Source organism: Cheilinus undulatus, linkage group 18 (genome assembly GCF_018320785.1).
Source record: "Cheilinus undulatus linkage group 18, ASM1832078v1, whole genome shotgun sequence".
Lineage (NCBI taxonomy): Eukaryota > Metazoa > Chordata > Actinopteri > Labriformes > Labridae > Cheilinus > Cheilinus undulatus.
The window spans coordinates 19,632,159-19,656,629 of record NC_054882.1 but is presented as its reverse complement, the minus strand read 5'-3'; the positions used below and the strand labels follow the sequence as shown (position 1 = coordinate 19,656,629).

Sequence of the window (24,471 nt, the reverse complement as noted above, 5' to 3'; positions counted from 1 at the left end):
AGTTGTCTGCACAACTCTCTGAGCTTCCCTGTAGACTTCACAGCTTCTTTCATACACTAGTTTTGGCTCCTTGAACAATGTCATCAATTCCCACACCAGAGGCATCCCAGCTTTGTTGTGTAAATACAGCACATAGTGGTTAGTACAAAAAGAAGAGGAGAAAACAGTGTATTCAAGATTATTTTAATATTATTAATATGTATACTTTAGGCTTTAGAAATATAACTATCAATGACAAAACTTCCACTTGAGTAATGGTAGTTTGCTTAGGCCCCCATCAAATCAATTAATTACAATATACACATTATGATACAGAGCAGATTTAAATCTGAAATAATATTAAAATAAATGCTCAATAGATAAAGGTTTTAATAGTTTTTATCATTTTCTTCACCTACTGTATTAGCCATCTGTGAGTTCTGAGCACACCCAAAAATGTAAAGCCATTTCTTCTAATAAACTAATTTAAGTGCAAACATTTTTTTTTCTTTAAAAAGACTATGATTGCAGCATCCAGCTTTAGAGATTCAGATTTCAAGACTGAGGATGTTAAAGCCGAGTGCAGCAAGGCAGTCCTCAACCCTCTTTTTTTGTTCCATTAGAGAGGTTAAAAAACAAACAAGATAACTAACAAAATCAGTGCAAAGTCGTTGAGATGGAAGATTCTACTTAAGAAAAGACAGAGGTGGTGGGTTAATATGGATGGATGCAAAATTTTCAGATGCTAACGCACTTGAATATAAAGAGATAGTTCACCCAAAATTCCAAATTTAGTCAGTGAGTCTCACCCATTAAGCAGGCTACACAATAAGATTTTGAAAATTAAATGAACTATCCCTTTAACTTCAAGCCACAATTGTCTGGTTTGCATCTCACAAAGCCAAGCTTTATTTCCAGGGGGGTGGAGGGGGGCAGTCTGATGAGCTTTGACCAGAAAGATTGTTTTTTTTTTTAAAAACCTAAAATGTGTTAAAACTCCAGAGAACTTAATAGCACATTAGTCCACAATTGCACCACACCTTTTCTTTCTTCATTCCTCCTCTAGGTCAAGTGAGTGATATAAACGAAAAACAGAAAAGCCATTAACAAAAATCAGGGGGGGGAGGGAGGGGAAGGGAGGGGTATAAAAGAAAAGGAAAACTTGCAATGCTTGCAGGGTGAAGAGCAGCATCAGACTCTGGGTTGCAGGGTTCTTTAGCAGCAGAAATATTGTGGCTATACTACTGTTCCACTGGGAGAGCTGGCTTGGTTTTGGGATGACAATAAACCCTGGAAAAAGGAAAACAAGGAGATTTGCATTGGGAAAGTTCACAAACTGTAGCAAAAGAAATCAAGCAACAAATAGCTCATTAAGAATTAGCCCCCCGAGCCTCTTCTGTGCCATCTTGCGGTCTCCTGCACTTCATTAAAAGCTTGCACAGCAGCAGTTGAAGTGGATGACAGTGTAACACTAATGGTGTCTTTGGGAGGTTTGCTGGATCAAGGCACTTTAAAGGTACACGAACATTTTTAGTTAAAATTAGCAAAATTTCAATTTGGAAATATTTCAGTGAAAACTCACTGCACATTTTAATACACAGTGAACCCCTGCACTGAGAAATTCAAACTTCTACTATTCAGAATATGTAACAGCTTTGCAATCTTCCCTCATCATAACACCACAAGTGAGCTCCACAGTATTGGACAGTGATTGAGTTTTTGTTTTCCCCAAGGTTATGATTGATGAAATCTTTCTCCTTTCTCTCTGCTACGTTATTAAAGTGCAGACAAACCTTTAAACTTCCTACACGTTCAGGAACCAGACTATCATGTGCCCTGTTCTGGCAAAATCTCCCAAAACACAGACAAAAAGGAAACAGACAAGGGTGGATTCACACTTTAAGCTGTAAGCATGTGACAGACTGCAGACATTCTCCGGGCAGATACAGAGCAGTTTTGCATAAAAGCTGAAATATGAGTGTATGCAGATGACTTTCTTGGCTAGGCTGCTATGCATTGTGGGATGGCGATGAACCAATGAACACACTTTGTAAGGATTAATGTCTTCTTTCCCCCCTCAGGTCTACACAGGAAATCCTCCTTATCAGGAAGTATTATATAACCAGTATGTCATATTTTCATAGCATTGGTTCTAAACTTAAGCATTATAGGTCTTTCATTGGAAAGCAGGTTTACATAAAACAAAGTCTGATATGTTCTCGCTTGCTGGGAGTGACAACCTGACTACAAAAGCTAAAAATGCTTTGCCAAATATCCAGAGTTTATTTAATGCTTTCAGAATATATCTTGTCTTTTTAGTTACAGCGCACCAGCTGATTTTAGGACAGCTAAAAAATAGACAAACGTCATGTTATCGCTTTATTCTCCCCACATTTCCTACATTAAAAAGAACTTACCACTTTGCCTGGCCTCGCCCATGTGCAAATAAATCCCTCCTGACAAGCAGTCACTAAACAGTCCTCTAAAAATATGAGTACAGTCAGTCTCTCGTGTGCTATCTTTTTACAGATGAGGGGCTCGAGGAGGGGCACATCCTCCATGCGCGGGCACAGCAGAGTGCCCAGAGTCTTAGCAGGGTCCGTTTTGGTTTTTGTCAGCATGTTGAGCTTGTCGCTGCTCTTGCTGCTGATGTGCCCCATGCTGTGGTTGCGTTTGTGGTCCTTCTCGTGGTGGCGCTCCTTCCGGTCATGGAGTGACAGAGTGGCAAACTTGCTCACACCTGTAGCGATGGCACTGTCCATAATACCACTGCTGATGCCACCGCCACTGCCAGCCTTGTTGGTGTTGTTTGCTGTTACCGTGGTAGCGGCTGAGTGGGGTAGGCTGTTGGAGCGTGGTAATGTGGTAGAGAGGGAGTTTATGCCGGGAGTATTGGCACCGCTGTTATTTCCATTAGTAGTGTTACTAGAGGTGTTAGTGATTATTGTAGCACCTGCAGGGGGGCTGGTAGCATTCATCACATTAGTGTGTGTTCGTGTCCGTGAGAGCGGAAGATGGGGGAAAAGGATGTCCTCGGTGAGGTCCCATAGGCACAGCTGAGTGTCCTGACCCACTGAGCCAAAGCGATAGGTGACGCTAACAGGCCGGCTGTCCGTAGAGTTGCGCTTGGAGAGGCGAGACTGCGTACTGTTGGCCCTGTCTCGCCCAAAGTGGATCATCTGATCCTGGAAGTCCTCATCGCTACCACTGAACTCCATCGGGTCGCTCTCCTCCACGCTGGTGGTGTAATGGTCGAATGCCACCACACTCACCCATGACTTGTGCCCGTGACCTCGAGCGATGACTCTGCAGTCCAAGAATGACCACACGGTCACTAGATCGTCCTCTCCGCCAGCAACTATGTATTTCCCATCTGGGCTCCAGCACACACACAACAAGCCACCAAAGTAGCTCTTCATGGTGCCGTGAAGCTCAACGGCGTCAAAGTTGAAGACCCGTAGGAATCCGTCTTGGCTAACGCAGGCTAGGAACTTCCCATCTGGAGAGAAGGCAAACTCATTCAGGGCACCCTCACCCACTGTCCATTTCAGGAGAGGGTTCCTCGTGGATTTACTCTTACAAGTATGAACGGAGTAGTTCTCTCCCTGTTTAAGTAGCTGGTAGTGAGGCGCTGTGGTGCCACAGGTGTGCTCCACGTTGTACAGGTACATATTCCCACTGGCATGAGAGACCAGGAACAGGCTCTCAGAGCCTGGCACCCATTTCACACATGTTACTCTGGACTTGTCTATTAGTCTCTGGCAAAATGGAGGATTGTTGAGGCAGACAGGGGTCATGAAAGGAGGTCGCAGATGGAGAAGGAGAGAGGGGAAGAAATTATGTCAGTACAGTTTCAGCAGAAAATCAATATCCGGAAAGTTGAAAGTCTAAAAATTTCAAAAAGAATACTTAGGTGGGAAAACACCAAAAAGTAGTGCCAAGTACACAGGGTTCCTACCTGCTTTTAAAACTCAAAGACTTTTAAAGACTTGAACTGAGAAAAATTAATGCCACTTTTTGCAAGGTAAACTGTAAAAAATGAGAGGCATGTGATTTCTCAGTGCACCAGATCCAGGCTGAATGTTCTGATTTAATAAACTGTTTACAAAATCTAAAATGGTATAGGGTAAAATAGTTTTTTGGGTGGGTCATAAACACAAATTAGATGCTTTCTGGTACATTTAATGCCTCCTTTCTATCAATATACAGTATGTATAGTATGCAATTATGGAGAATATCCATACAGCAATTTATGGGGGAAGATGACTGAAATCATATAAGGTTGGCTAGAAAACAAAGATTGGAAAAGGACATGTCTTATTCAAAGTGCTCGCTAAAAATTAAGACCTGTCACTGGTAAAAATCCGAGTTTTTATGGCATTAAATGTCAGATGTGTAATTTAAGACTTTTTAAGGATCTGCACGAACCCTGAGAACAAGAGCAACTTTTTCATATAAGCTACACGCTGAAAAAATCACTAAGACAATTAGGAGTTCCCTTCAAGAACACAAGAAAGAAGATTTCACATTTAAGAGGGATTTCTAAAACAGTGGCAAATCTTGTAAAAAAAAAATGGCAGCTTTCAAACATCTTATTCTGTACATACATTAATGGTACTCCTTTGGTTCATTCATAAAGATGTCCATCTTTCAACAAAGCTCAACATAAACATTACAACATGAACATATTTGGTGAAAAATTTTAAATAAAACAAAAACAGTCTTACCTCCTCATTGAAGAGCTTGCTAGTCTCCTTCTTGATAGGGTCAATGAGTTGTACCTGTCCCGCTGAAAACCCCACTAGCAGGGACACACTCTCTGCTGTAGCTGTGAGGTGGTTGAAGTCATGACAGGTGGGTTGCGTTCCCTTGTAGATACGCTTGTCTATAGGCTTGCTAAGGTCTGCAGCCTGGAAGGGAAACAACAAATGATTGAAGTGAGTACAATCATGTGAGTATGCACGTCAGCTGAAAAAGGACATTGATGGTTAAAGCAATCAGCAATTAAATGTTGACTCTTTTTAATTCCTGAGATTCTAGTCAAACACAGTGATGCTGGATTTAGAGGCGCTGGAAAGAATATTAATAACTTTCACAGACAAGGAATACAAACTACATTTGGTCAAAGCCTGCATTTCTTTTGGATGTCTTGTAACCCCATGTAAACAAGTAGTGACACCTGAACACAGACAGCTATTTGTTGCTTTAAGAAACAACACATAGCTGGCATTCCACAAACAAAATGAGGAAGAACTTCAGTATGAATATTTGTGTTTTCCTTTTACATGGTTACACACCAGCAATTGGATTGCATGATGTACAGTTTGTTTTTAACAAGACACCTGGAACACATGCTGCAGATAACCAGCATAACAACACATCATTTGTGAATGATTTACAGTTTACACCACTAGCAGAATGGAAAATTCTCTGAGTACAAGATGATGACTCAGTTATTCCTTTGATACAGTTAGATATGACATTGAGTGCTTCTATCTCACACCAGGGAGACCAAATGTCAAACCAAGCCTTGAAATTACTCTATTAAAGAGTACAGTTAAAAACAAAGCTTTCAGTATTAGACAGAGGTTAAATTGCTGACACTGTCAGAAAAAAATTGTACATAAGCATGTGTCTGCAGAGGGGAAGACTATGTATGAATATGGAAGTTAAAGATACATACAAGAAATGAAATACAACAGGTTCTTCCGAGGTGGTACACAAGTTAACTTTTGTTTTTAACACCAAGGACAGTCAAACTGTATATCTTTAAAACTACAGCAATGTACCTGACAGTGGTGAGAAGGAAATATTTACATTCGCTCAAATTAATGTAACTGAGTAGCTTTTTAAGTACTTTTCAAATCAGTAATTTTACTTTTACCAAAGTATATTTTGGAGGAAATATTGTACTTTCCTACATTTTCAAAAGAATCAAGTACAGAGTAAAAAATAAGCACTAAAAGCCAAAACAAGGAGGTCCAAACTTTCTGGCAAAAACATGAAACTGGCAAGTAGTTTGGCTTTGACGACATGACGTTCAGTAGTACATTGTGAGAGAACGAGCCCCTATTTCATCCCAAAACAGCTGTTACATTTTATTTTCAGTTAAGTCACCCCTTATAACATTCAACCTGGTAGGTTGATCATATTTCACTGCTCCTTGGGTATCAAAAGTAGCTACTCAGTACTTTGAGTGAACCTTAAATGATCTAATTTTTACTTCATTGACTAGTACTATTACTTAAGTCAATTGTAACCAAAGCAGCTGTACTTTTCCTTTTACTCGTCTTGTACTTGATAGCGCTTCACAAAACAGGGATAAAATCATTACTTTTCTATTTTTCACTACTTAAAATGGCACATACAGCAAGGGTGAAGTCTTGTGAATAACCTCTGGTAGCATCTTGTTGATTTACAAACTACATTATAAATGTAATATTAGGTTTTGTAACTTATTTGCCTCCGCCACACAAACTTGCCATTTCACAATTACAATAAAAATTTCATCAGACTAAGCTGTATTGGCCAAGCATGCTTACGCAAAAAGGATTCTGACTCTAGTTCACTTTGCTCTCAGTGTACAGGAATTAAACAGTAAATACAAAAAGTAAAACTGAGACAAGTATAATAAGATGTAAATATGTACATATAAGCTCTTGTAGGTATGTTTTCTAGTATACACAACTCAGTGCGAATTGATAGTATGGTTGTGCAAAGGGTGCAAGAATGCTGCCTGGACATGATCTGAAGTATAAAATATCTAAGGATGTGGACATATTAACATGAGGTAGATGAGATCATTTATGATAGCAGAGTGAGTCATCTCACCACATAGAACCTTTGTACAGTATTTCAGTTGCAGTGAATAGATTAATTACTTACAACATTTGAGTAACATAGATTAAATTAGTAGTTAGTGCAGAAAATAGGTTAATCAGTGCAAATGTGTATATGAGGTGTAGTTTTTACCACAGTGAGCCTTCTTACAGTACTTGAGTTACAGTGAAATGATTACATTTTAAATAGTATGGTAAATAGATAAATTAGTGCAAATATGCATGGGGTGAGGCCTTTTACTATTCGTATTGAGTGCAAATGTGTATCTTTTACCACAGCAAGCTTCCTTACAGTATTTGAGATACAGTTAAGCAGTACTGCAGCAGTCCTAATTGTAGGGATTGGCTAGACTCAGACATGCCTTTCCATCTGAGCTTTTAACCAAGCATATACTAAAAACTGTGGAATGTATTTTTTATTTTGTCATTCAGTTTTAGCTGGTGTCTTATACTGAATGTTGACAAATAGGACAAGCTCTGTGAGGGAAAAAAGGGCTGACACATTACAAGCTCCAGTTCAGGAAGTCAGCTGGTATCTGTCAACTTGTGATATGATACAGCTGTTTGCTGAAGTCATGTATGCTGCCACACCAGTGTATAGTCGGTAACTATCGCGATAATTCCGTAACCGCTGTAGCTACAGATTCAGACTGTCAATAAGCATTATAATACATGTCTATAACAATGTTGCCAGTTACTAATAGTGCAAAGAGCAGACTGGCTTAGTTTGAAAAGGTCTCAAAAGTGTTCAAGCTAACAGTAGAGTGTGATTCGATCTAGGGATGACCTAAGCAAATAGCTTGCTAGCCAAACAACTGTATATCCGTTAGGGTGCCATTATACAGCTGTCAGTTAAAAAGAACCGACAGGTGTTATGGTTGGCAACGTAAAGCTGTCACTGTCATCATAAACTGTTACAACCGTTACAGCAGCAATGTCAACCCTGACAACTTCAATTAAACCAAAAGGTCAACTTTATCATTGCGGCTGCAAAGCAACGCAACCAACTCCCCCATCGAGACAAACTTAAACTGAGTGATGGACTGTGGACGGAATTTAGCCCCTGGCCTCAGAATGGCTACTGGTTTGCTAACGTTAGCCTCCTGCGTTAGCTAGCTAACTAGTAGGCTAGCTTCAACAGAGCTTTAAGCTAACTAGCTGCCAGCTAATTTCAAAGTCAAGCACCTGCCAGAGTTACTAAAAACAGAGAATACAAGCAGAAAGTTCGGGAACATCTCAAAGAGGATCGATGTTTCCCATCTTGCAGTATCCTGAATTTCCGTTGACATTAGCCGCATTAGCACGCTACCTTTCTAACGCCTTTGTAGATGTAGAAGTACAGCTCACGGCCCACATTGAAACAGATCCTGTCGCCGTTGCCCGACTGGTCGTTGACGTTCACGAAGGAGACCTTGACGGGGTTGGAGCCCTGCGAGTTGAAAGGCACCCTGTTAGGACGGCTGTATTCGGAGTGAGTGAGGAGTTTGTAGACGCCTTCCCGAGTAGTGAACTGAGTTTTAATTTCGTTCATCTCCTTCCCTCCTCCCTCCGCCGCCATCTTTGAAATTAACATTCATCCCTTTCCCCCAGGCCGGATCTTACGCACAGAGGGGAGCGGGCCACGGAGCGGGCATTCCGACTCTCCCGTTCCCCCCAACGGTTCACCGGGGAACTGGTGGACGGAGATGCGGCGAAAGCTATTTCAGAATAGCTAAGTTGTCACAACTCTGCATGTCTTTTGAAATTTAATAATTCAGTATTTTTTATAATAAATGTTGTCGTAAAGTTGGAAAAAAATAAACTTCGCACTTGGTAAGTTAATGCTATATTTGGTTATTAAAATGTTTATTCGACATTACTTTGAAGGCATCTGCCTCGTCACTCAACAAATTTAACTTTTAAGAAATAATAAAAAAAAAAAACACGTTAATAAAACAAAACCTGACATTAAGGCTCTTGTTGGGTTGGTTAAAATTGAATTTTATATTGAAAAATGTATTTTACCGGACGTATTATTTTGTTAAAACGCAAAAGCAACCATTTCTTGTGTTTGTACTTCAGGCATGCTGCTTGTTGTATGTAGTAAGTAAGCTAGACTGCTCACCTGTAGCACCACATGATTGCATGATATCAGGGGCACCTGGTTCTCTGCTGCTGAATCTACCAACTACTTTGCTGCACAACGATGACATTTGCAGGTATTAAACTTTAAAAAGTTGTTACGTTTCACTTAAGATTTCATGGATTATGGAGGGAGGCTACAACTGTCACACCCAGGTATCTTTTTCAAGCAGCCCTATGCCATAGTGGCGCCACTTTTTATATATATGGATTGTACTGTGTGTTAAAGCCTATAATTTTAGTAGCTTTGTATGTGTTTACACACAAATGACTTAGTAATTGTAATTACTTAAAATGTTTAGCATGTGCTTCAATACTGCTACAAATTCATACTGTCAAACTAGATCAGAGTGAGAGACATACACCCAGCAACATGGACCAGCTTGCTTTCAAATACATGGTGAGAATTAAACCCCATGTCACAATGTCATTTGCATAATTCTCTCTCAGTTTAAAATAGCTTTTGATTAAGTGTTTTGATGTGAAACTTTAACTCAAATGACCTCTGTTTTCTGTCAGGATATGTGTAAAGTGGAGTCCAGCACCGATTCTGAATCAGAGATCAGTCCAAGATGGTCAGACACCAGCACTATGGTAACTCCTTTTATTTGAGTATGAAGCTACACAAACCAAGCACATTTTAATCTTCTGGGAAGAAGATTTGGAATTCAGTTTTAGTTTCTCCCAAATATTTGGGATAAGTAGGGCCTGACAAGTTTAAAAGCTCAGCCATGTCTTAGAACAGAATATCCTTTTTTTTTTAATAAAAAATGATATCTAGAAATCTGCTGAAGGTCCTGTTTCTGCAGAAAATACAGCACTGGAGAGGTTGATTGTGGACCACAAGGACTTGTTAAGGCCAAGCATCAACAAAATTTCCACCAAAAGCTCTTGATTTCATGGATATTTTCCTTTACAAAATTCAAAGAAATTCCCTAAAATTTTCAAGAAATTGCCAGGTTTCTATGAAAATTAATAAACATTTTTAACTTATCCAATACCCCCTAATGCTTCATTGAAACTTCACCATAAAGCATGGACCAACAGTCCTGTAAAATAAAATCCCCCAAATTTCACAGCAAACCACCCCAAATACATGCCCTAAAATGCCAAATAAATGATAGAAAATTCCCCTGAAAAATCAAACAAATTCTCTGAAATTTCAATGAAAATTTAAAAGGACATCTTCACCCTAACTGCCAAAAAATTCCCAGAAAATTACAAATATATTTCCCAATTTTCCATGAAAATACCTAATAAAAATCAAAGCAAATTTACATAAAAAAAAAAATCCAAATCAAATTCCCTAAAACTAAAACCATATTTCCCTATTTTCCATGAAAATGCCAGAAAATTTCCAATAAAGCCCACCCCTAAATCCAATGAAAATGAAAATCAAGCAATTTTCCCCAAGACTTGAAACATTTAAAAAATAAACACACATGTCCCCCAAATTCCAACAAATTCTCAAAAATATCCAAATTTCCATGAATATTTCAAAGGACATCCCCACCCTGAACTTGCCAAACAAGTTTACAGAAAATTACACTTTCTTTTCCCGGATTTTTTTTTGAAGATGCCTAAAAATTTCCACATTCCCCCCAAAATCAAAACAATTTTCCAAAATTCCAATGAAAATGACAAAAAATAATCCAGATTTCCCCCAAACCCTTCAGTGAAACATTTGAAAATATACCAACATATCCCCCAAATTCTATGAAATATTCTAAAATTCCCAAGCAAATAGCCACAAATATCTGACTAAATTCTCTAAAATTTCCATAAAAATCCTGAAAATCTCAAAGCATTTTCTCCTAACATTCAAGAATTTTTTTTAAACTTCACTGGACATTCTAGACAATTACTTAGAAATTCTAATGACAGAATTTTTTTCTGTGTTGCAGGAAAGCCAAAATGTTATGTCCTCATAGGTCAATGCAGTGTCTTAGGAGGTTCAAAGAGATTTGACCAAGTCCTGGACTGTAGATTTTTCCAATAGGGTTTTTAATGAATCAAGCTTCTGTACAACTCTCCATATCCACAGTCTTGTCCTCCCCATTCTTTGTGACAAATGTGATGATCTCTAGCTCATGAAACCATGAATGACTTCCTCACAGGGATGTTCAAGCAGTGCACCAGAGAGTCGTTCTTTTCGGAGGATGTTGCCACTAAATCAGAAGCCTGCAGCAAGGCCTGGCTGTTATTCTTTGGTGAGCATTCTCTTTCCTGGTATAAATCATTTTCAGTTATAAAAAAACCTGCTGCTGTAAGTTTCTAAATGAATATGTTTGCTTTTGATTGTAGTTTTTTGACCCGTATGATGGGAGCTCTGAAGATTCTGACGAGTCAAATGTGGAAGGCGGCGTCTCAAGCAGACGAACAAAGCAGCAGGGCAGAGTTGGAGGAGGGGGAGGTCGTGTTTTTTGCAAGAGCAGGAGATTCATCCTCCACCATCCTGCATCTGATGCCCTCAGAGAAGTTGTGAAAAATGGGATGAGAAATCCTGTGGTGGAGCAGCAACATGTTTTTGACATCCAGATGAAATGTGGGAGTGACTCTGAGCTGTGGGTCTGTGAGCTGGACATTAACAAGAATGGTTGTAGAGATCTTAAGGATGACATGACTTCAGATTCATTTATGCCCACCCAAACCATGGATGTTGAGTTACACAGCCAATTTGGTGATTCGGGATTACATGCTTCAACATCCTGCACACCTCCAACACCTGGGCCTGTTATCCCAGTGGACAGGAGTCTGTCCCAGATGCTGGTGAGTTCATCGGAGAGGTCCCCCAGCCCCCATGACATCAGATCTCTGCACAAGAGAAAGCTGGGATTTCCTGGAGCAGAGGTGGTGGAGCTGGGGCAAAGAAAGAGGCAGTGTGTTTTCAACATGGAGGACTCTGCATCTGAACCATGTTAGTTAAGAGAACCATGGATAAGAAAGAAATACTGCTGTTATTTCAGTGCCTTTACATGTAAATGAAGGAATGAAAATATTTAGTCACTTGTAGGTGCATCATTCTTTCTCATCTATAAAACAAAATAACAAATTGTCATAAGGTTTGAGTGTACCACAGGTGTCATATGTTGTACTTACTGTTTCTTCAATCAATCATTTGTGTTGAAAGGATTATCATATTGCCGACTATGCAAAAACAGATGTAGAAAATCTACTGTATGCACTGCTGTGAGGCAGCTGTACATTTTCCATTTAATAAAATGTCTACAGGATATGTTTGACTGTTTTTGCTTAATTTGTATCTTCTGTTTGATTGGATAAAGCTTCAATCATCTCTTTCATGCTTCACAAGGAGTTGACTGAGGCTGGAGTCAGTGGATCAAGAGCCACCACACATAGACGGGTCCAGGAGATGGACTACAAGTATCGTCTTCTTAACACACAGTCAGACGTCTTCAAGGAGATTTTAGAGCACTTCATGCCTCCATCTGCTGAGAGGCTTTATGGAGGTTCTGATTTCCTTTTCCAGCTGGACTTCACACCTGCCCACAGTGAAGCCAAAACTACCACTACTGTTTGATTGGCCTGGTCTGACCTGAACCCCATAGAGAATCAGAAATTTCAAAAAGAAGATGAGAGAAACCAGACTCAACAATACAGATGAGCTTAAGGCTGCTATCAGAGCAACCTGGGCTTCATAACACCCCAGCAATGCCACGGACTGATTGCCTCCATGCCACGTCGCATATATGCAGTAATTTTTGCTAAAGGAATACCAACCAACCACTGAGTGCATAAATGAGCAGAATTTTCCAGAAGGTCGACATTTCCTTATTATAAATCCTTTTATTGACTGGTGTTTTGTGATATTCCAATATTTTGAGATAGTGGATTTTTGTGAGCTCTACGCCAAAATCATCAAGATTGAAACAAAAAGGTTTTATGTAAATGATTAATTTTGTTTGAGATTAATCTAGAATTGATAGAAGCTTCACTTTTTTAATTTAATCAAAGGAAAAAAAGAACTTCATGCTATTTTATTTTTTTGACATGCACTAGTGTGTACAAGAAGTGACTTGTGTATTCAAAGGTGTTGAATCAGACAAAACTAAAATCTCATATCCTTTTATCCTCACTGGATTAAGAAACTTCATGCATTCTTATTTCATGTTTCCATTTATTATTTTAATATTCAATTTATAATTAAAAAAAGCAACCATTCACTCAATTGATAATTGATTGATAATTAAAAGCAAAAAAATAAACAACGCCTGCAGTGTTACGCAAATGAATAATGACATCAAACCGACTGCTCATGGCCATTTTTCATATTGCATTCTTTAATCCCACCATGAATATAAAGATAGATAAAAAATTTTCTTGTTTTTTAACTCAGTTTCAGATTGAAAAAAACATGAAAACTCTTTTTTGATTGTTTGAAATTGGTTTTAGAAACTAATAAATGAAAATGCTTTTTTCCCATGTATTTATTATCAAATATCAACTGAACGAATGATACATGGATTGATAATGATCTGCTTTTCATTTGTTATCATTTTAAAAGGAAAAACTGAAACTAGTGTTTTTTACTCATTTTCATTGTTAAAGCAAAAAACAAAAACAAAAACAGAAAACCCAACAATTTTTCAAGTAATTGTTTTTGATTGTACATAAGAGATCGTAATATAATGGATTTACATCCCCCCCCCCCATAAATGTTAGAAATTTAAGTTTTTCATCGTTTTTAAACTTGAGTCCACCAGCCATAATATTATTACTCCGACCAGAAGGGGGCAGTAATACAGGATGCATATTATCGGAATGGGCTCTATGCACGATCTGTTTCCGTATTTGGCATTAGACCGCTCCCACACTTCCAGTCGGGAGGAGAGAATGGGGTATGATGGTTAAATCGTTGCGGGTTACTCGCTGTTTGCATGAGTTACTTGAGCTGACTGTCAATGACGAGTTAAATTTAGCTGAAGATGTACATTGCAGCACGCAGCAACAATGTCCAGAAGTGCTTTTAACCCGTTTTTGAAACATCATTTTAGCATGTTTGGATGCCAAGCGATGATGGTAGAGTAAACACAAACAACAATCAAAACCAAAAAAACCCCAACGAAACGGACAAATTAAGGCAGTATAGGAGGGTTTAGATTCCGTTTTGGCCTAGCAAGTATCGTTAGGCGGAAGTTGAGAACTGGTCTAACGTGAATTATTGGCATTGGCAGATATGAAAATTTCTGCCAATGTTTTGTCTATAAATATCTGCCTTTATCAGCTGTAAATATTTGAAATCTTGTTGTGGGATAGTCCCTTGAGATGAATCACCTCCTTTTTAAACGCTCCCAAAAAAACAAAGTTAGTGGATTTTTAGACTGGACCATCTGATCTATGTCAGCTGAAGTCTTTCTTAATTCATTATCATTCTTCAAACTTTTAAGTGTGTTGTAAGGGATGAAGTTTTAGGTCTGAATATCTGTATTGACTATAATTACTTTGTAAGTATTGGCAGAAATCCAATATTGTGCTTTAATTTTTATTTTTTTAAATTTTTAAGTCTTAAGATTGGTAATACACTTCAACACACTTGACTTTGATGTTTGTGTACTTTTACTTTTCAGCGATCATGAAATAACTGAGATCGGGTGAATCTCAAACAAAAGTAATAAAATCTGTCATAATTCAGAGTAACAGTACTCGCATATTTTTTAAAGGGTATTTAGAATTCACAATTCTTTAAAGAAATAGGATTTAAGAAGTCCTGATCGACACATTTGCATCGCCCAGTTATTTTTTTATTTGACCAAAAATGGGGGAAAAAAAAAAAAATGCCATGTAAACATAGACTGATGCAAAAAACTCACAAGTACACAAAAAGCACTTTGGAATCAATCACACCATTTAATTCATTCATGGCTTTATTCAATCTAAAAACATGTTCTTCCTTAAAACAGTTTACTTTAAACTTCCTTTTTCTTTTCATTGAATCCTCTTCCTGATTTACCATCAAACAACATTCTCTTGACCTTCTGTAACACTTTCCAAAATCACTACGAATGGTTATGTGAAATTTACTGCTCCACAGATGTTCCTAACTAGATTACATACTGGAATACAACAGACTACAAACTACTTTTTAAAATGGAGGGTAATAAGCGATGAATGTTAAGTGGTTAAGTGTAGTTTAGTAATGATGACTCTGGTCTTTTTCTCTGTTTCTTCTACTCTGTGCACAGGACAGCAACTCCACGCTCATAGAAGCTGTGTGGGTCTTCCTTGGTGGCGATGTCAAAGTCAACGGTGAAGATGAGGTCGGACCTGGTGAAGTTCAGGTACACGGGCAGAGTCACCTGCAGCAGGAGGGAAAAGTGAATGTGAGGAGCGGTTCTGCACAGACTTATAAAACCAGCAGAAAGAATCTCATGTCCAAGTTAAGCAGATTTTTTGAGTGTATACATTCATGTTCATACCATGTGTCTCTTCTCAGCGTTGCTCTGCTTGACCCAGCGCAGCTGAGTGAGAGGAAGCTCAGTGGAGATGGAGGTGGACAGAGACAGCTTGTTATTTGCACAAGTGGCTCCCTGCAGTTTCAGACCTGAGAGAAATGGAGACAGATTCTGATTTTTAGAGGCATCAGTCAACCAAAAGCTGAGGTCAAGACTGAGTGGGACCTAGCCTCTTTGTTCTCTATTTAACAATAGTCAGATAAAATACGGAATATATAATAAGCTGTTGCATAAATATTCAGCCCCTTTAAAGTGATAGACCTAATTCAACACAAGTCCAGTCAAATGGTGCCAGAAGTCTCACAACTAGTGAAATGGACCCTCTGAGTGCAGTGAATGTGTCTCAGGTGATTATAGTATAAAGACACCTGTGTCTGGATGGTCCAGTCACTGGTTAATCAGCATTCCTGGCTATCATTACACTATGAGAACAAAGGGACATTCCAAGCAACCCAGAGAAAAGGTTATTGAAAATTTGAAGTCAGAGTATGGATAAAAAATATTCCAACACTGAATATCCCCCAGAGTTCAGTTATATCCATCAAGAAATCGAAGGAATACGGCACGTGTAAATCTGCCTAGATCAGGCCGTCCTCACAAACTGAATGACCGTGCAAGAAGGAGACTAGTGAGAGAGGCCTTCAAGACACTTATGACTACTCTGAAAGAGTTACAAGCTTCAGCAGCTGAGATAGGAAAGACTCTGCATACAACAATTGTTGGCCAGAGTCTTTACCAGTCAAAGCTTTATGGAAGAGTGGAAAAGAAAAAGCCATGTTTGAAGAAATCTCATTAAATCTTAACTAGAGCTCTCCAAAAGGCATGTGGAAGACTCCATGGTCACATGGAAAAAAGTTATTTGGTCTGACGAGACCAGTATTTGCTATCAGACAAGATGCTGTTTGGCGAACACCAGATACTGCACATTACCACAAACACAGCATCCCCACTGTGAAGCACTGTGGTGGCAGCATCATGCTGTGGGGATGCTTCTTGCCAACCGACCCTGGAATGCTTGTAAAGGGTAAAATGAATTCAGAAAAATATAGGAAAACCCTGGAGGGCAATCTCATTCAGTCTGCAGGAGAACTACAGCCTAGGAGGAGATTTATTTTCCAGCATGTCAATAACCTGAAGCATACAACAAAAGGGGTGGTCCAGTCAAAGCCCAGACCTCAATCCAATAGAGAATTTGTAGCTGGACTTGGCTCAGAGCTAACTCCGCCCACCTCCGTAATTCAAAAAATGCACAGAAAGTGAGCAGTTTGGTTCTGAGAGGAGGGAGGGGAAAAGGACGGGGTTTTCCAGAAGAGGCGGGAGTGACAGTGATGTCCTCTTGTCTTGCTGGAGCTCTCAGAGCCGAAGCAGTGCAGGAGCAGGAGAGGATGTAGTGGTCTCTGGATGGGAAAGTCAGTTAGAGGCGGTAACATTGTACCTTTTATATAGACGTAGAAACCTAAACCTAGGTCACATAAGCCCCACCTTTTCAGAAAAGATTTTTCAAGGCAGATGTCCGTTTGAGCTAATTCAAAGACGTAAATGGCAGATTTTTATCAGTTCTGTGCAAATTTCAGCTATAACACCAACATTGATATGTTTTATTATAGTTCAGTTAGATATCTCAGTGTACAGATGAAAAAAAAAAGTTGAAGAGTTCACTACCTCTTTATAGGGTAAAACATCCAAGGCTGTGAATACTCTTTATAGACACATTATGTGTACAGAAAATGTTCAAATATGCTCTTTGTCTTTTTGCCTCAATTTGATCTTATTTTCCCCATCTATTCCCTTAACTACAGCAGATGATGTGCTGCTCGTCTGACCTTTGATGCCAAAGCTGCATGCGTCCAGACTGGCGCCCTGGGCGGTGGTGACATTGACCTCCAGAGTTAGTTCCTCCAGAGACCAGCTGTTGGCCTGGGCCACATACTGGCGGGTGGCAGTGATGTAAGCCTCCGGCACAAACAGGCTGCCGAGACACACGTGGATGTTCTAGAGAGAAAAAGAGGAAAGTGTAGGTGCTTTAGGTGACTCTGTTCACTTTTTGAGAAACTATTACACTGATACTCATTTAATCAACCAGTACCTTCAGTTCCTTTGCACCTCCGCTAGCAGCTCCCTGGGAAATCTGCTGCAGCTGTTTGATTCGCTCACTAAAGTCTGCCACCCACTGGATCACAGTCATCGAGGTGGGGACGGTGTAACGACACCAGCTGCGTGGGAGGATGCCTGGGGAGAAGAAAAACAGGTGCATTCTGGTTATTTCATCAAAGTACAGTCTGTTCAAGGACACCTTGTTTAAGTAAGGAAACTAAAACCTTAAAAAAGCCTGAATAAAAGAGTAAGAGGTTACCTTTAACCAGGTCGCTGATCAGTGTGCGCAGGTAGTTAGTCTGTTTCTTCTTGCCCTCACACACTTGCACAACATCAGACAGATCCTGACGGACCTCCTGCAGCATTTTGCCTCCCATCTTCACCTCACGCTCAAAGAAACGGAACAGTGGGTCCTGATGATAGGATTTAAGAAGAAAAAAAAACACAAGCAAGCAGAAGTTTACTTTCATAATCCAAACCTTTGCTTCTATCTCTCTCCATTTTACTGTGTTACTTCTTACTAAATCCAGCATAAAAACAAAACATCACTAAGAACTGATGAATATAAAAGTAAAGGATGTTATAGGTTCTTTGCAGCCACGAGATTCTGATGACATGTGAATGTCCATTGGGGGTCAGGCCTTAGGAATGTCTGGGAATGGATGAAAGTTAGTACTTTAAAAGCACTACATGGTCCTGTGTGCTGGAATTATCATCAGGAAAATTTTTACATACACTGAGAAAAACCCTACACTTCACAATAAAGTGTTTTTTCCAGAGTTTAACTGATTTACCTAGCATGGAGGCGATTAATATCGTACTGTTTGTCTAGCGTTGTCCAGCCAGATGGAGGAAGACAACAGTCTAGAGGAGTCTTGTACTGAGCTCAGAGGCTAGCTGAGCCCCTTTAACATATAAAAAAAATCCTCATTTTTCATGAACAGGCTTTTAATTGAAATGGTGATATAATATCAACCAAAAAAACATGTGGGGTATGTGGCCAACTAATGTTCATGTTCACAAGCAAGACTGCTCTATGAAAGCAGCTGTTTGATGTCCATAGGTCAATTATTACAGGAAAATATACAATATGAATGTGATACAAAAATTAATTTTACAGTATATTTTTAAAGGAATAAAAATCCTTATAATTTTACCATCTCCTAAATATTAATTATGTAAAAATGCAGTCCAATTTAATTCTTTGAAATTGTGTTTGTTAAACATTTTACAGAGGCACAGTTAAAAATGGAAAAAGGCATATTTTTATGCATTTAGCTTGATTTAGGCTCACTAATACATCTTTATATGATGATAATCTGCACTGCTTGGGAATCCCCCCCAGTCTTGGACTGCAAAGAATGCCATACTGTTCTCTGTATACTTGGATGCAAAAGTTACATTAAACTTGAGCACTGATTAGTGGACACAAAAACGCCTGTAGATACATATGTGTTCTGTGTAAAAATATACATTTTTAGCTTGATATATGTAATTTTACTACTTTTATGTGCAAGTGAATAAAATTTTCCAAATTTCTAACTCTTGAAATGGCATCTACATCATATTTTGATAAATATTTTATTTTGAATAACATTTTTTAAAGATTTTTTGTTTGTTTGTTTTTTTAAGGTCCTATATCTAATATAGTAAGTTAAACTTAAAAAATAGTTTTTATTTCATAAAGTTGAGGTTGTGCTGAAAAAAGAAGATACCAAACATGAGCATGGTAAACATTTTTAGAGTGGTTTATACCATAAAAAAGGAAAAGTATTAACAAAACGGCAAAAATAGCCTGTGGACTTCAACGGGTTAAAAAGCCAAACTGGCTCTCTTAAAAGAGACAGAATTATCGTCAACAAGCGAGGCTGGATGGAGCTTAGGAAACATGGGCTTGATCAGAGTACAACTGTGACGAAACTGTACTAAACCAAACTGGACCGCTTTGAGGAAAAAGACCAGACAACACTGATATATGGCACTTCTTGTCAAGGCTTCAGACAGAGGTTTATATAATTCCTGCCTATCAGTGAGTTTCTTGCCTGAATATTTCACTACTTTCAGGACACAAAAGTAGCTGAAGAATACAGAATGTTATATTTTTGCACTTTGAACACTATTCAAAAACAGCTCAAACGTGGCCTTTTTGGTAGTGCTTCTCTATGCAGAAATCCCTACTTGCTCCCCAAGAAGAGTTGTCTAAAGAACCTATACGGATTATTGACAAAACAGTCATGTTAAAGGTACCCCTCCAGAAGCCTGCGAGCATCCCTCTCATTTTTTATTACCTTGATGTTCTCCACTGTGCGTTTGAGTGGATTGACAGTTTGGGGCATGAGCTGCAGCCAGTTGCAGGCCGTGGTGTGGAGGGTCCTCATCCAGGCCGGCTGGGTGTCTGATGTGGAAGAAGCGCGCTCCTTCTTCTCCGTCTCATAGGCAAGGTCATCCTCATCCTCCAACATCTGCATTTTCAGCATCTTATTCATCATGTCAGTGCCTGTGCAGCCCAGCGGAGGGAGCAAGTGAGCAGGGGGAGGGAGGTGGAAGACAAGGCCATGATGGGAGGTAGGAGGGGGAGAAGAAATTAACATAGAAACAAACGGCTTACCTCCAGGGTGTGTTAATTATAAAACAGTTTATCATTAAAATAAAAGTGCCAGAGAAATAAACAAATTAGGATGACATTGGGTAGGAGGGAAGACAAACGGGGCTTCAGGCAATATTTCAATCACATGTTACATTCAACGTTGCTCCCAAGTGGAAAAATAAACCACATTCTTGACTGGATCTGTAAAAGAAATGAACATAAAAAATGTAGGGAAACGTAACAGAGAGAGAAACTAAGAGATGGGAGTGAGGATGAAGGAGGAGGAAGTGTTGGGAGGTTCAAGGGGCGGATGCTTTTGCAGTAGGGATTGTGGGAGTTTGGAGGAAGTGAAGAACCTAAATGGGGAAGGGGGTGTGGATGAAGGAAGCTGTGGGAGGTGGATGGTTGACATGACTCCTAATCTAAGGGTGAGGTTTCAGCAAAGCGACATGATGTCTGTGAAATACAGCTGCTGGAGGGTGAGGCCACCCACACCCTTCCTTTGGGCAGAGCACCTTCAGAAGCATGATGGCTGTGACTACAGCTAAGCTACAACTACAAAGCTTGCATGTAATACTAAAAACACTGAAACTAGGAGGTACTAATGAAACTACCAGCTGATGTGAACCAGTGAGAAAATGAGCGATTAGTACAGGAAGCAGAATAGATCTCCTTTGCCACCACACGCACAGTAGTCTGCCCAAAGCAGACGCAAAAATAAGAAAGCTCGTTGCACTGCAACTCCCTGTCAAAATAAAAGTGAAGACACTAGAATAGAGAGAGAGATGGTTAATGATCAGCTCTGTGAAGATGTGAAATCTGATTGGAGAAGAAGAGTCAGGACGTCTTGAAGCCCAGAACACTAGAGGACACATGAATAGGACCGATTATCGTACCCTGAGTGGTGAGCAAAACCTTCTCTGCATTGCTGGGCAACCCGAGCCAAGATGGAGTCTGTGTGTCGGGAAGCATCTCAACCCAATGCATGAACTCCTCACGCCTGTAAGGAATGAAAAACAATATAAATACTAGCAGTTTGAGGTTATCAGGAACTCATTTTAAAATCTGGAATACACGGCACTACTGACCGGATGCCATCAGGCATCTTGATGTCCTTGTGCCCGTCCACCTTCAGAGCCAGTTTGAACTCGCTATCGAAGCTTCCCTTGGTGAAGATGCGTTCCAGGAAGGTGTTGAGCAGACGCTGGTCAAACTCATTGTCAATGCGACCACCGTAGATGGACAGGGCCATCAGAGTTTTCAGAGCAGCCCAGGGGATTTTGTCTGGAGCGATATTTTGACGACCCTGAAGAGGCATAATTTGGCAAGTTTAAATGTTTTAGTTAAGAGGTAAGAAATGTTGAATTTATTTGTTTTTCATTTTAATTTGCATCTGCAACATGCAGCATTATAAGGTTCCATCCTACACACTTTCAGAAATCAAATGTAAGACTTTTTAAGACTTCAACTGAGAAAAATTGTGACATTTTTTTGTGTAGCAAACGGTCAAAAATGAAAGGCATGCGCCGTATTGGTACACGGACCGAGTCTGAATTTTCTGATTTAATACACCGTGTATTAGAGAAGTAGCAGTATTGTTAGTTGTGAGTCATTGCAGTGACAGATGCGTCTCAATGGACCTGAAGCAGAGTGAAGGAAGGCAGGAACTGCGGCTACAATCAGCCCTTGCATACCCATCATCCTTTGCCCTCCACTTGCTGGCATGATCCAACAGCAAAAAATGGTGAGTACTACGAGTGGCGGGACAGAACCTAGTGACAAAGATTGTGGAGGCTCCAGCAACTTCTAGATCTGATGTATGGAAGCATTTTGGTTTTGCATTTTGGCAGACACAGCCAGACTGCTGTCACACCTGACTGGGAATATGATTATCAAAGACCTACAGCTGTTTTCAGAGGTGGACGATGAAAATTTTACATTTGTAAACATGCTGGAGCCAAAAAATAGGTCTATATTTTTAAGCCTAATGCACACCTACAGCACTCTTTTGAAATATTGTCATATTCAAAGTACAACTGCTGTTTAATAAATGTCGACATTACATTTGTAATGTAAGTCTTCATTTGTTGTTTTGGGCTTTTTTGGATACCATAATACTGTACTGTGGACTTGTTCTCGCAGTATCATCACAAAGTGAGATTTTGATACTGTCACATTCCTACTGTTTTTGAAACATCAAATGGTATAGGACTGAGGCAGTTTTTGGTCATAAATGCACAAATGTGATGATTTCTGGCTCTATTCTGTCAGTATACTGTATAGTGACATTTATCATGACATATTTAAGCAGGTGTGATTAGCTGATTTTAAATAGTTTAATTATTAAAAAGGAGGTTCAACATTTTTGTCAGGGAGGGCCTGTTAAAAAAAGCATACATTTTAATGGTCTTTACATCACTGCTGTAACATGGACAAGCAATGCAGAAAAAGGGTAAAAATCTTCATATCTTAGTCAAAGTGCTTTCTAAAATTTAAGAACTCTGACAAGTGAAGTAAGACTTTTAAAGATTTTTTTATGGCCAATTTAAGAATTTTCAAGGATCTGCAGGAACCATGATATTATTCATATTCAACCAATGTTTTATTAACTCTGATCAAATCTCAAACCTTAGCAGTGTCGTCCAGCCAGGTGTCGACGGTGTCACATGCAGAGCGGAGATCAGACTCTCCAAACTCGTATTTCTTGGACCAGCCCAGGGGTGCATAGCGCAGACGCTCTTGAATAACTGCATGGAACCACGCCAGCAGGAAATAGAGACGAGCACGCTCGTTGGGAGCCTGTAGGAAAGAAGGCAAGGAAAGAGTCATTAAGATGATGCGTGAGGTAAAGGTGTGTATATAATGAAGTTTCAAGTGGAAAAGTTAGAGCGCCCTGAGTTGAAATTACCTTGCACATACGGGCCACAGGGATGCTGCTGAAGGTTCTGAGCATGTTAGCTTTGACACCAGGAGGAGGCTCGAACACAAAGATACGACCGGCACGGAGCAGATTCACAGGGACCTTACGGGAATATTTAAGAAGGAATGATCATCAGAGCTTAAAGAAAGATCACACTTAAGTCTTCAATAACAGAAATGTTGTGCAGGTTGTCATGATTGTTGTCACTTACCTTGGGGTTGATCTCCATTGTCAGGAAAAGCCTGAAGCTGGCATGAGGCTGCATGGAGTGGAGCTTCTTTTCGAGCTGCATCAGCCATCCAGGAGCCAGGTGGACGTTCTCCAACATCACCCACCTGCAGGATAAAAAAAGTCAGTAAACAGATAAAAAAAAGAAAGTTTACATGCTGAGAAATAACAGTAAAAAAAAAAATCACCCACCTTCCAGACTTAACAGCAGTGTTGATGTCCCTGTCTGCCTTATTGAAGCCCTCAGCTGAACCTGTGGATGGAGTTCATACAAGATATATAAGCAATATTCTCACAAAGCCTAGAGTTATTTTTGCACACAATATGAGCTTATTATCTCCTTACCGATAGAAATGGAGGTGATTTGTTTGTTCTGTTCTGCTGCCAGATCTCTGACCAGGCCGCTGGCATCATAACCTGGTACAGAGCACATCAGGACTGGAGTGCTGGGCTTCACCTAAAGATGCAGATAGGAGTGTCAGTAAATCCAACAACACTGACAACATCAGAGAAACTAAGAAATGCTGGGTGATACCTCCATATCCACAATGTTAGCCAAGTCAAGAGGCTGCTCGATGATGTTCATGAAGGTCTCTCCCAGCACCTTTGAGACCAAAATGTGCGACATGGCCAGCATGCGATCTGGGCGGAAAGCCTGGATCAGCAACAGCTGGTGGACTGCTTGACCAATGGGAGCTGGAGAAAGAGATGAGAACACAGAATATTGACAAGTTCCAAAGCACTGCTTGTATAGAAGTCAACTTTGTTTTGATAGTCATGCAATACTCACTGGACTGCTTCTCCTCTGACCACAGATAGGGAACAGCCAGCTCTGGAGTGTTGCTCTCAATCCACATGAAAAATTGCTGAAAAGAAAAACAAAAGACAATTATCATTGTAGCTACTGAGAGGTATTCTGAGGAACTGAATTGAGCACATACACTGGAGAGAATCAGTGAAAGCTCACCTCATCAGCCTCAACTTTGGATACCAGGTCACTGAACACTGGCAGGCGGCTGAGGCGGACCATGGCCTCACACTGGTCAGTGGTCAGACCTTTCACTTTAGGCAAAGACATGCCAGTCAGGACGATTTCCTTTCCACGGAGGAAGTGCTGGAACTCTGTATCATACGATGGCTCGCTGGAAAATAAAGTGGTGAAGAACTGTTAACTTGATGAAAAAAAAAAACTTTTTTTTTTTTTTTGCTACACTGTTGGTTTCAGAGGAA

The 24,471-nt window shown here is 39.8% G+C and overlaps 3 protein-coding genes across 4 annotated transcripts in view; 1 reads left to right on the top strand and 2 right to left on the bottom strand.

The window, feature by feature from the left end:
• Positions 1-167: 167 nt before the first annotated feature.
• Positions 168-8,413, bottom strand: wdr20a (WD repeat domain 20a). The gene is made up of 4 exons (XM_041812687.1): positions 8,128-8,413; positions 4,707-4,889; positions 2,397-3,737; positions 168-1,269 (listed from the first exon to the last, which is right to left on the bottom strand). Exons 1-4 carry the CDS (start codon positions 8,389-8,391, stop codon positions 1,216-1,218), a joined length of 1,842 nt encoding a protein of 613 aa, XP_041668621.1. The 5' UTR covers positions 8,392-8,413; the 3' UTR covers positions 168-1,215.
• Positions 8,414-8,473: 60 nt separating this feature from the next.
• Positions 8,474-12,174, top strand: LOC121526224. Of its 2 annotated transcripts, none has more exons than XM_041812688.1 (6): positions 8,474-8,630; positions 8,880-9,095; positions 9,284-9,339; positions 9,459-9,533; positions 11,057-11,149; positions 11,244-12,174. In XM_041812688.1, exons 2-6 carry the CDS (start codon positions 9,059-9,061, stop codon positions 11,859-11,861), a joined length of 879 nt encoding a protein of 292 aa, XP_041668622.1. In that variant the 5' UTR covers positions 8,474-8,630; positions 8,880-9,058; the 3' UTR covers positions 11,862-12,174. The 2 variants fall into 2 exon arrangements, with proteins under 2 accessions (XP_041668622.1, XP_041668623.1); XM_041812689.1 differs by having other exon boundaries at positions 8,476-8,630; positions 8,880-9,016.
• Positions 12,175-14,806: 2,632 nt separating this feature from the next.
• The window catches only part of dync1h1 (dynein, cytoplasmic 1, heavy chain 1), a 32,736-nt gene continuing 23,071 nt past the window's right edge, over positions 14,807-24,471 (bottom strand). Inside the window, exons 63-78 of the mRNA XM_041812331.1 lie at positions 24,209-24,383; positions 24,032-24,107; positions 23,777-23,937; positions 23,587-23,698; positions 23,434-23,494; positions 23,225-23,348; positions 23,002-23,115; positions 22,722-22,892; positions 21,182-21,399; positions 20,990-21,093; positions 19,795-20,003; positions 17,766-17,919; positions 17,499-17,641; positions 17,236-17,404; positions 15,377-15,501; positions 14,807-15,256 (exon numbers count right to left, since the gene is read on the bottom strand). Coding sequence (XP_041668265.1) covers positions 15,128-15,256; positions 15,377-15,501; positions 17,236-17,404; positions 17,499-17,641; positions 17,766-17,919; positions 19,795-20,003; positions 20,990-21,093; positions 21,182-21,399; positions 22,722-22,892; positions 23,002-23,115; positions 23,225-23,348; positions 23,434-23,494; positions 23,587-23,698; positions 23,777-23,937; positions 24,032-24,107; positions 24,209-24,383 — 2,245 coding nt within the window. The 3' untranslated portion in view covers positions 14,807-15,127. The remainder of the gene's footprint in view (positions 15,257-15,376; positions 15,502-17,235; positions 17,405-17,498; positions 17,642-17,765; positions 17,920-19,794; positions 20,004-20,989; positions 21,094-21,181; positions 21,400-22,721; positions 22,893-23,001; positions 23,116-23,224; positions 23,349-23,433; positions 23,495-23,586; positions 23,699-23,776; positions 23,938-24,031; positions 24,108-24,208; positions 24,384-24,471) is intronic.